The 12,477-nt window shown below is 30.8% G+C and overlaps 1 protein-coding gene and 1 non-coding gene across 4 annotated transcripts; one reads left to right on the top strand and one right to left on the bottom strand.

Annotated features, from left to right (window-relative positions):
- Nucleotides 1-1,986: 1,986 nt before the first annotated feature.
- On the top strand, nt 1,987-11,730 carry LOC130711205 (CBL-interacting serine/threonine-protein kinase 24). 3 transcript variants are annotated; one of them, XM_057560722.1, is made up of 14 exons: nt 1,987-2,486; nt 3,375-3,437; nt 3,525-3,596; nt 3,800-3,907; nt 4,012-4,086; nt 4,273-4,326; nt 5,109-5,234; nt 5,884-5,973; nt 8,917-9,039; nt 9,756-9,875; nt 10,161-10,277; nt 10,715-10,771; nt 10,877-10,951; nt 11,119-11,730. In XM_057560722.1, the coding sequence occupies exons 1-14, from the start codon at nt 2,322-2,324 to the stop codon at nt 11,212-11,214; spliced, it is 1,341 nt and encodes a 446-aa protein (XP_057416705.1). In that variant the 5' UTR covers nt 1,987-2,321; the 3' UTR covers nt 11,215-11,730. The 3 variants fall into 3 exon arrangements, with proteins under 3 accessions (XP_057416705.1, XP_057416706.1, XP_057416707.1); XM_057560723.1 differs by having other exon boundaries at nt 2,039-2,486; nt 10,877-11,008; XM_057560724.1 differs by lacking the exon at nt 5,884-5,973 and having other exon boundaries at nt 2,041-2,486.
- Nucleotides 11,731-12,147: 417 nt separating this feature from the next.
- On the bottom strand, nt 12,148-12,235 carry TRNAY-GUA (transfer RNA tyrosine (anticodon GUA)). Its single transcript is given in 2 exon segments — nt 12,148-12,183; nt 12,199-12,235. It is a non-coding gene; the product is annotated as a tRNA-Tyr (tRNA).
- Between the last annotated feature and the right edge of the window lie 242 nt (nt 12,236-12,477).

The raw sequence follows: 12,477 nt of genomic DNA, 5'->3' as shown, positions 1-12,477 counted from the left end.
GCAAACTTAAACCTAAAATTGTAGAGCGTGACGGCAAGAGAGGAGAAGAAAAAGAGAGGGAGGAGAAGAAGAGAGGAGAAGATCAGGAAGAGAGTACAAGAGAGGATATGAAGAAGAGAAGAACCTAGGCTTCGATGACGAACTCGAAGCATACGAGATAGAAGAAGAAGATTACGCCAAGGAAGAAGAAGACACGCATGGAGGTTGACCACGCGATGGAGATCTAGAGGAATAGGCTTTCCGAGTCAGATGATCATGGAGGTGGACCACACGATGGAGACCTCAAGGAAACGAACCACATGAGGGAGATAGAGAAGCTTCGAAACATCTACCTCACGGTGCTTTATTTTTTAAGGAGGAAGAGGGTAGAAGATGACTGTTACAGATCTCACGTGCAACTCACGTGCTCCCCTCTCTCTTCAATCTTTTTTTCTCTCTCCAATTGGACATCCATGTAAGTCTCTTCCGTTAACAAATAAACGGTAGGACCAACGTTGTAGACGACCAACAAAGTAAGAGACCACCCGTGTAATTAAATTAGGTGGGGGACTAAAATCGTGAAATTGGTAAACGTCATGGATCAAAGTTGCAATTAAACCAACAAAAAACACCTATGAGTTTTATGGTATTTTAGTCTTAAAAATATAAAAATGAGATTTTTTTCAAAAATAATTTTTGAAAACATATTTTTAATTTTTCAACTTTTAAAAATAGAAAATAATTTCTTAAAACTGTAATCAAACAAGCATTTCTAAGAGTTAATTAGGTTCATCTACTTTTAAAAGTAAGTAAACCTGATTCACCAAAAAAAAACCTGATTCACCTTTCAATTGAGCTTTTTATTTACTTTTTTAAATTTGATATTTTTATCGGTGGTTTGATGAGAATAACGTCTCCAAAGATTAAGTTTTTTGAATATTTTTTTTAAACAATGAGAACTTGAGAGTTTTGAGAAAAAATATACATTACCAAAAAGAAAATGTATATTTTTTCTTAAACAATTACTACACATTATCTTAATTTGACAAAAAAATGAAATTTTCTATGAATAATTATAAACTCTTATTTTATTTTTTAGTTTTTAAACTCTTATTATAAGCTGCTAACATAAATTTACTTCCCATGCAACAATTCCCGAATGATAGCTCAAGTGGTAAGAGTTATGGACCTAAGGGTTGGGTGGGGTGAGGGTGAAGGGTCCCGGGTTCGAACCCGGAGGAGGGACTAATTTACTAACATTTTTAACAACTAACATTTGTCTATAAAAAAAAACTTCCCATGCAACAAATTTTTTTTGATATAAACAAGTTATAACTCAAAACACATACTTTTCCGTTTCATAATAACTCTCAACTTAGAGAGAAAAAGTATGTTTCATACTCCCTCCGTTCTAGAAAGTTTGTTGTTTTGCACCATTTTTCAATATGCCAAAATGTTTGTTGTTTTAGAAAACCAATGCATTTTTTGTTAATTTTTTCCACCTATACCCTCATTTAATACATTTTCTCTCACTTATCACTTTTCATATTAACCAACCACAACTCTTCTCTATTAATTATATTCTTCTCTATCTAAGTACAATTTAATAGTTGCATATGAAACTAGTGAAATTAAATAAGGGCAATTTAATCAAATTATACTATCAATAATTATTTTCTTACTCTTTGTACCACAACTTAAAACTACAAACTTTCTAGAACGGAGGGAGTAATAACTTTTCACTTAAAATTTCAATGGAGCATTAATTAATGTTTTTACATATAATGTCCATATGAGAAGAATAAATAATAAAAGATAAAAGTAAACTCTAAAAGGTAAAATAGGGAAACAAATAATACGTTTTAAAAAGTTAATGATATCAATAGTCTTTCTTAATATATGTGAATCTTCTATTTCTGAATAATTATTTTAAAATGGAGGGAATAAACCATAAGCTATTTAGACAACACTTACACTGGTTTTCGTCTTCACTGGTGGCTGTTAATGTTAGAAATTTAATTTAATTATAGTAAAATCCCTACCAAGCTTAATCGCAAACGTCGTGTTCTTAAAAAGGACGCTTTCTAAACTACTTTCTGCTATCTGTCTCTTGTTCATATTCCAAATTCGTAAACTTGAACGACCGAACTCGTGCTTCCACTTTGGAGAATCGGGTTCCAGAATATTATATTCCTTCCTCTTCTTCACCAACTGCGCGACTTGAATTCATTGATTTCTAAGAATTCTTGTTTGTTTCGATTTTCACGACTCAGCTCGTGCTTCAATTCTAGGTCAATTTCTGAATTGGGGAATTTGAAGCTGTGAATGAGTGTTGAGGAAGAATGAAGAAGGTGAGGAGAAGGATCGGGAAATATGAAGTGGGTAGAACAATCGGTGAAGGTACATTCGCCAAGGTTAAATTCGCTAAAAATTCTGAGACTGGGGAAAGTGTTGCTATTAAAATCATGGATAAAACCACCATTCTCAAGCACAGAATGGTTGAACAGGTTTCGTTTTATTTCCCCCTTTCTATACATATGAATGAAATTTATAACTTTCTTTATTTTTAACTCATGCTTGGTACTCAATATTCATGCAAATTCATACTGTTTATTACATGATTGATGTCAAACTTGTGTTGAGAGCTTAGTAGCTAACCGAGCATGAATAGCTTCTGATAATCTGTGTTTTGTTAATCGCGGTGAGCCCTCAGAGCCGCTCGCTATAACCACTATTTAACAACATTAGAGTTGGAATGAATTGTATTATGTTTGACTGATGTTTACTGGCTATCTATGCTTATAGGCACTAACAGTCCTATTTCTTTGGAGTACTAAGAATGCAAAAATAAGATAAGATGTGTTCTATACTTATAGGCTCTGAGCTTTATCTTCTATGGGTTGGTGTTGCCAAGTCTTTTGATCTTATTGTTCTGTTAATTTTTAGTCAAGCAGTAAAGCCATTCCTTTTCTTTTCTCTATTTCCTTATTATGGGTTCCTAACAGGTTCAAAGTGTAATTTAAGACGGGTTTCTTGTTCACTGATCTATGCCAAGCTATTTTGAGTGATCTCTAGTGTATTAATGCTTCTACGAACATGGTTACAAGTCTTTACGGAGATACAAGTTGACATTGAAATTCACAAGTCTTTAGATGTTCTACAACAATTATGTCTCTACTCTCTTTTGCTCCAATGTTATCAGAAAAGTATTCTGATGTTTATGTAGCCTGTTGGTGGATCTTATTTTGTACCTCTGCAGTTAAATTCCTCCTTCTATCTCTATGCGCCTGACTGTGCATTTGTGAAGAATAAGGATGTAGTTTGTTATAATGAATACCTATCATTATTCTTTCCATCTCTCTGCTATTTGCTTTTCTAACTTAATCTTGTTACAGATTAAAAGAGAGATATCCATTATGAAGATTGTCAGACATCCTAATATAGTAAGGCTGCATGAGGTATGTGTATATATCCCAATACTTCAAGAGCTTCACTGTACATCTTTCTCTCCATATTACATTTCTCACATTGTTTACAAATTTTAGGTTTTGTCCAGCCAGACCAAGATCTACATAATCCTCGAGTTTGTAATGGGAGGAGAATTGTATGATAGAATTGTAAGAATTTTTATGTTTATATGTTATGGAATGATTTAGAGGTTAATTCTTCTACACTTACTAATTCCCAAGTCTGACCTTTTAAGTAGGTTAGCATTGCTGAGATGCTTACAAACTACTGTTAATTATTTGATTAGGTTTCTTATGAAGATATCGGATTTTGTTATTTTATATTTAATGTTACATGGTTTCTGCGTTCATAGGTTCAGCGGGGAAAGCTTTCTGAAGATGAATCTAGGCGCTACTTTCAACAACTTATAGATGCTGTTGCTCATTGTCATAAAAAGGGTGTGTACCATAGAGACTTGAAGGTGAAAGACAAAATATTATATTTGGGGTTAGTTATGTTCTTGTCATAACTATTGTAACCAATTTATATTTTTTCTTGATCAATTTGTTTCTTTTTCTTTTATAGCCTGAAAACCTTCTCCTTGATGCTTTTGGAAATTTGAAGGTTTCTGACTTTGGATTGAGTGCATTGACTAAGCAGGTAAGAATGTACACTTATAAAAGGAGATTATAGAACATTCTCTCTCTCTCCGAAAATATTATATTGGTTTTATTCCCCCGGGCATCTAAGTGTTGCTTTATCTTTGAAGAATGACTTTTGGAGATAGTAGAAGCTGCAGAACTAATGTCTCTCGTCCTTTTCTCCCTGGCTGTTTATGTCTTATAGGGTGTTGACCTGCTTCACACCACATGTGGAACCCCAAGTTATGTTGCTCCTGAGGTAAAATTGATTATACACAACTGTAATGCCATTCTTAAATTACTCCGTTAACCCGTTACTCCTTTTCCTATGGATGGTTAGCTACTTAGATTAATGGTTTGATATAATTCTCCATATCAATTTTAGTTATGAACAAATCATTGACGATGAAATAGAAGATAGATCAATACTATTGGAGTGTATGCGCATTGCACAGTTTTTTTCTACATACAGCTAGAATTCAATGGAAGTATAAATTAAAAGAAAAAGATATTGAAACTGAAAGAAGGATATGCTATGCACAATTAGATTAAATATATAGTAGAGAAATTGAGAAGGGCACATGTCTTTTAGTGGGCGAGAGTCAAATAAGAAATTAGCGCACTCTCGAGTAAAGGTATTCTAATGTGACATCTGAGAATATATATGATGTGTTGATAGTCATTACCGGTAAACCTTTATCTTGGAACAAGAGTCATCTTCAGCTCAGTTCATTATTTATACATTTAATGTTCGAGTTGATATTTATTGTGTTTTTCTCATCCATGACATTGTTCTATTCAGTTTATATTTTATATGCATAAGGCATGATAAGTCACTTAAGGTAGTAGTTTTTTTTGGAAATATTACATGTTTCTTCGAAGTCATGAGCCGATTTGGATGCGGATTAAAGAACAATTGTCCGAGCTTATCTAGTGCAATTTTTAATCATTAGTTACTATAAATTTGGCTTTTTCTAAAGTGCAATGATGTTTTCTTACCGTCATTTGCTCCAAATTTCTTACTAAAATGACATCATGCAGGTGCTCAGTAATCAAGGTTATGATGGTGCAGCTGCTGATGTTTGGTCATGTGGAGTCATCCTATATGTTCTAAAGGCCGGATATCTTCCTTTTGAGGAGGCAGACCTTTCAACATTGTACCGAAGGGTAATATCTGCCTTTCCCTTATAAACTTAAAATGAAGACTTAAAAGAGCTTAAAAGAGGAGGGGAAATGTAAGTAATGAATGTAATATAAATGAAGACCATTGAAACAAAAAATTTCAATACATCAATCCATTGTATCACCCACCATTTTTTAACTACTCTCTACTCGGAGCTTTATTTACTTCTTTTTATTTATCCTGAACTGATCTTAATCATAGAAAAACAATCTCTAAAATTAATTAGAAACAATGACAATAACACTCATCGTAATTAAAGTATTAATGACAATATCCGAAGAAAATAACCTCAATAATATACATAATATATAAAAATGAATTTCTTAGTCAACACAAAGTTCCATTGGTGACAGAAAAATTTCTAAAATTGAAGAAGTATTTCTGCAACCTTAATCTTTCTTTGTTGTATAATTCATTCTTTGGTAGTTACTTGCAAGCTGTAATATATATTATGAAACGGTAAGATACGTTGTTCTTATGTTAATGCTTCTTTATATTAGATACCTAGAGTTGCCTTTCTTAAGCGTGTGAATTTTCATGTTAGGAGCATTTAGTGCTGTAGTTCAATAACCAGCTGTTAGCTTTTGTTGTTGTTGTTGTTGTTGATTTTTCCTTTTTTATTTAAACTTGTAGACCAGTGCTGCTGAATTTGTTTGTCCATCCTGGTTTTCCACTGGCACTACGACATTGATACATAAAATTCTGGATCCTAATCCTAAAACAGTGAGTACATTGATTCTATTTTTACCATTTAATATATAGACCAACTATGCAATATGCATGCTTAAAGGGGTATAATATTATAATATCTATATATATATATGTAAAGGAGACTTGAGGTTTTGCATGTATTAAATGCATTAAACCATAAAGCTCCAATACATTTATATTAAATACATTAAAAAATAACGAAAAATATTAAATATATTAAAAATTGAAAAAAATTATTTAATAAAAAAACTATTCAACTACTTATATTAAATAACAACATTCATAAACTTAAAATTGACTTGAGCTTTGCATTTGACAAATATTAAAAATTAAAATTAATAATAAATAATATTTATTATTAAATAATTTAAATAAAATACTTTTAAATCTATCTATCTTCTATATATATAAATCACACTTGCGTTTTAGTATTAAATACATAAGCAAAACTTAAGTGTTGCATTGTATTAAAAGAATCCAAACAAAACAAAAAAGTTGTAATAAATATATTAAAAATAATAAAGTTAAAATTGAAAAAATTTATATTGTCAAAAACTATTCAACTACTTACATTAAATAACAACATTCATAAGCTTAAATCTATATATATATGTAAAGGAGACTTGCGGTTTTGCATGTATTAAATGCATTAAACCATAAAGCTCCAATACATTTATATTAAATACATTAAAAAATAACGAAAAATATTAAATATATTAAAAATTGAAAAAAATTATTTAATAAAAAAACTATTCAACTACTTATATTAAATAACAACATTCATAAACTTAAAATTGACTTGAGCTTTGCATTTGACAAATATTAAAAATTAAAATTAATAATAAATAATATTTATTATTAAATAATTTAAATAAAATACTTTTAAATCTATCTATCTTCTATATATATATATAAATCACACTTGCGTTTTAGTATTAAATACATAAGCAAAACTTAAGTGTTGCATTGTATTAAAAGAATCCAAACAAAACAAAAAAGTTGTAATAAATATATTAAAAATAATAAAGTTAAAATTGAAAAAATTTATATTGTCAAAAACTATTCAACTACTTACATTAAATAACAACATTCATAAGCTTAAAATTTACTTGAGTTTTGCATTTGACAAATATTAAAAATTAAAATTAATAATAAAATAATACTTACTAATAAATAATTTAGATAAAATAGTTTTAAAATTAAAAAAGATATTTATATGTAAAGGAGACTTGAGCTTTACATTAAATACTTTAAATCATAAAACTCTCATACCTTGGTATTAAAATACATTAAGAAATAATAAATTTTCTTTGTAATAATATATGAAAAAATAATAAAAACTGAAAAAAATTGTATTATCAAAAAATATTCAACTACTTACATTAAATAACAACATTCAACAACTTAAAAAAACATGAAATTATCTTTAGTTTTTCATTTGACAAATATTAAAAATAAAAATTATTTGATAATAAATAATATGGATAAAAAAATTTAAATTGAAAAACAAATGCCGCTAAAAGGTATTTAATATTAACTATAACATGTTTATGCATTATTAAAAAAAATATTTTCTATCTATGATATATTAGTAAAAATTACTCGAGAAAGCATAATAGAGAAAAATAATAATGACTAAAGTTGAATAAATGTTTGTTGTGAGAGGTCTGTCCTATTCACTTAACGTGATCGTATAGGCTCAAGGGATTAGTATCATGACTATTGGCTGTGAGAAAACATTCACAAACCAAATAAGCTGAAAAAAATTAAATTCATAAGATAATATTTTAGGCTATTTTTTTATAAAAAAAGACTATTTAAGTTATCACTTATTGGTCTTGGCATGTCAAAGTAAATGATTTTCCAGGTAAAAAATATAAAAAATGATATTAAAACTTATTTAATGACATTAAACATTTATTACTTAACATTTCTTACGAAATTTAAATATTTCAAATTAAATTAATTATTTTTCATATTATTAAATAAATAAAAAACTTAATTGTTAAAATGATTTCTATGCTAATAGTTAAATTTGAGTAATATTAATTATTTATACAAAAGAAATTATATTATTATTACAATATAGATGTACATGAGAACAACCCTCTCTTGAAAAATAGGGGCTAAATCAATACAAGAATGTCCCGTGCATCCTTGCCAATTCATTAAACATTTTGGTGCTTAAAACAACTTATGCTTGAGCCTCATTAAAACATTCCTAGGAAAAACTCAGTGGGAAAAACCCTAGGGAAGGAAAAAGAGTACTCAAAACACAAACAACAACCAAAATGTCAATAACAACAACAAATACATAACCTCAGGCTGCCATAAAATACTTAACACATTTTTTTTATTTATAATTAAAAAATATTTTAATTTTAATTTAGTTAAACTATAATAATTTTTATATAATGTTAAAAAATATAGTAAGTAAACCCGTGCAACGCACGGGTATAATATCTAGTATGAAGTGAATTTCTCACTGATTACCTTGACATGTTTTTATTACTGTACTTAAGACTGTGTAGTCCTGCTACTTAATGTAATTTACTGTGACTAGTTATAATCAATTTCCTTGTTTTAATTATTTTTTTCCATTCTTTCTTTCTTTTTTTGCTATTTTTTGGGAACTTAAAATTGCAAATAGTAAAACAATAGATAAGCATCAAATTTCTTCTTATTAAAGGATGTCAGTTTATGATATATTACTTAGTTTTATGGTGTTTCTATTAGGGCACATGATTTTTGCTGAAGTAAAATATTTGCATTTCCTCATTCCCAGATTTCTATTTAACATGTACATGTGTTTCTGCCTGTGTATATTACCTGCTGTTCAATTAAGTTTGGTTGTATCAGGATTCACACTTTTGTAAAATTTTACACTGATTGTTTGCAAATATTTAATAATTTAACTATCCTTAATTAATTTCTGATATATTTATATTAATGCAGCGGGTGAAAATAGGAGAAATAAGGAAAGATCCTTGGTTTCAAAGAAACTATTTGCCCCTCAAGCTCAATGAAGATGAACAAGTGAATTTGGATGATGTTCAGGCTGTGTTTGATGATATTGAGGTCTGCTATTATTTTTTGTTCTGTTATTTTAACTAATAAAAGAAAAATATATAGTTGTAAATATATGATGTTTGTGTTTAGTCCTCTCCCTACATATACAATGTGTGTTCAACATATGAGACGTGAACTAACATGTGAAGGACGTGGAAATATGTGGTTGTGGATAAAAGTTTCATGAAGGCTTCTAATTGCAGATGGAGGATAATAAGTTGTGTAAAATCAATATTATTGGTTAGGCAAAAAAATGAATCAGTCCTTTCCCTTTTTACCAAAAATGTAATATCTGCATCTGGTTATGGGAAATTATTTTGCTATAAAATTGCTTTTGATTATGGGAAGAACATCTATACAAAAGGAACACTCGTCATGAGCATTTACATATTTTTATTCAGTTAAAATATGTCAAATTTTAAGTGCTTTTAAAAACTCACTTTCTTATGGACAAGTATCAAAACTCTGTAGCGAATTTTATGTCCAGTTATACAGTTATTTAGAGTTTGAAGGAACATCAACTACTTCTGGGATTTTGTTTCCCTTGCATAAATGAAATTTTGTTGGAGACAAAATTTTAAAAACATGTAAGCATATAAAATGCATCTTGGCAGTTGGCGTGCTTGAGTGCATTTCAAGAGGTTATGTATGTTACTAGTTATCCAACAGTAGCATGCATCTCATTTGCTAACTGAGATAGACTGGCAAACTTCTCTGTTTTACAGGACCAATATGTTCCTGTACAGTCAGAAATCACCGAGGGAGGTCCTTTGGTAATGAATGCATTTGAGATGATTACCTTATCACAAGGGTTGAATCTTTCACCATTATTTGACAGGCATCAGGTATTGTATCAATTCCATCTTCAAGCCCTAAAATCTCATGGTCATTTTTGTGTCTATGGTTTCCATGTAAATTTATTGTGCTTCAACTGGCCTTGATGTGGGTGGGTATTACAGGGTATCTGATTTCTAGTTGGTTTTCAGTTTTTAGTGGTGTAACATTTTTTTTTTATAAGCTTTAGTGGTGTAACATGAACACAATATGTTAAAGATTTTCATACATGGCTTTCTTGAAAGTCCAGATTCCGTTTGCATTGCCCCATTGTCACTTTTCTGCTTGTCTAACAGGATTATGTAAAGCGGCAAACTCGTTTCGTTTCCCGCAAACCAGCAAAAGTTATAATCTCATCTATTAAAGTTGTTGCAGAGTCAATGGGTCTAAAACTCCAGAGTCGCAATTACAAGGTATCACTCAGCATGTCTACTTTCCACAATAAATGTTGAATTATGCTTAGGCCCAGGACGCTTAAGCTGATAGTAACTGGTACTGTGGCACACAAGGAACTTTTCACATTATCCAGAGCGGACTAGTACTGTAATCCTTTTGTCATCAGATGCCAATGCAATCTTTGTTGCTTGTAGCTGTTCCCGTTCCATTATAGCAATTGTTAAATTACTCTGCATTATCTGTTATGGCATATTAGCCTACTTACATATGAAATGATTTGTATCCCAGTAACACTTTGGCCATTAAGGAGGCAGGCTCTAGTAGGGATTGCCTATTTAGCCAACTGATTGTTGGATGGTCTAATCTTTTAGGATAGAGATTTTTTAAGGAAATTTATGGAATATCTGGCTTTCAATTTTTCCCTAATGGATCCCTAAAAATAATTTTCTGGCAGATGAGGATTGAAGGACTTTCTGCGAATAAGGCTGGACAATTTGCAGTGGTCTTGGAGGTAACTTGTTTTTACTTTTGTAGTATTTACTATTTTTTGCTTGAAAACTTTGTTTCTGTATGATTATGAATCATGTTTAAAATCATCTCTGTATCTTGTCAAAAGGTGTATGAAGTCGCACCGTGCCTTTACATGGTAGATGTTAGAAAGGCAGCTGGGGATACTCTTGACTATCACAAGGTTAGCTGCATTTTCCAATAGCCAGGAGTGTATTTTCCAATCACCTTCTTCTCAAATGTGTGTACTTAAAAACGTTTGTAAATACAGTGTCAAATGCATTTTGCATATATATATTTGTATGTGCTTGCTTATAAATTGACAGTGACACTTTTTATATTCCTTTGCAGTTTTACAAGAATCTTTGTGCCAAACTAGAAAATATCATTTGGAGGCCGACAGAGACTATGCCAGATTCTGGGTTGCTTCGACAAATGACCTTGTGATCAAGCTCTTGCGGCTGTGGCTGTGATGCATATCTAAAATCAACACGACTGAAAGCCTTCGAGCTTACAAAATACTGGCATGCTTTCCAGCCATCATACTGCAATGTGCATTTTGTATGAAACGCGTTGAGAACGTGGCTTGATGTCTTAGGGGAAGTAAGCATAAAACATATCGCAATGCATCCTACAACGAACCTATGCCGCAATGGCTTGCAAAATCAATAGACATTTTGTTAGGGCAGAAATAGTGTAGTGTATAAATGTAAACAACGGATCGATCCCTTCCTGAGCTCTGTCTTGTAAGGTGAATAAGAAAACTGTGGAGTTGAACTGTGATTGAGCATTTTTCTTTTTTTGTTCAGAGTAGCTTGATAAAAAATTGTAAAGAGAAGTCGTTTACATCCAAAAGAGTACTAGACTCCAAAGAGAATAATATAGTTATGCATCTTCAGATAAGTATGAGATTACAAGATACCTCTACTCAGATTGAAATATATTACTTTCTATTAGATTTTACCTTTTTTAAGGTTTATGAAGATATTAAAATAACCTTCATGGTCTTGAGCTCCCATGTAACACCATATGATTGATCTCTCATCTTTTTTTTTTTTTTTCAAACAAATCTTGGATTTCCGAACAAATTTTCAGTATTCTTGTACTTCTGAAGACTCTGTACATCTCTCTTAAACGAGACAATTATTCTCTATTTTTAATTTTAGAAAAAAAATTAAAGTTGGAAATAACTTCAGATGTCATGCTTTAAGATAATGTATACCACTATACCACTTTCAAAAAAAAAAAGATAATGTATACCACGATATTACAGAAAATAAATTCCTGGATTTTCTATGAATGAACAATTTAAAATTGGTCTGGAGATGCTGTCTTTTTCTCTTGAAGGCAAAATATTTTTTTGTAAAATATAAAAACAATTCCGACCTACCGGATTCGAACCAGTGACCTAAGGATATCTGTGATTAACCACTACAGTCCTCCGCTCTACCAACTGAGCTAAGGTCGGTATTGATATGACAACGCACTCGAAATTATATGATCCTTAAAGGAAATATTACTGGGTCATTATTTGTTATTCCAGTTTTTTGTGAACACAGATCTTTCATTAAGATGAAATGGGCCTGGCCCAAGAAAACGCCAGACTCTAAAGACTCGTCTTTTGTATGGCGGGCTTGTTTCTTTGGGCCATGATACGAAACTTTTTTCACATATGAAGGAATGCTAGCAACACACTCATATGCACTTTTT

The sequence above is a fragment of the Lotus japonicus genome, chromosome 4 (assembly GCF_012489685.1).
Source record: "Lotus japonicus ecotype B-129 chromosome 4, LjGifu_v1.2".
Taxonomy (NCBI): Eukaryota; Viridiplantae; Streptophyta; class Magnoliopsida; order Fabales; family Fabaceae; genus Lotus; species Lotus japonicus.
The sequence above is the reverse complement of the archived record's forward strand: the minus strand, read 5'-3'. Positions and strand labels throughout refer to the sequence as shown.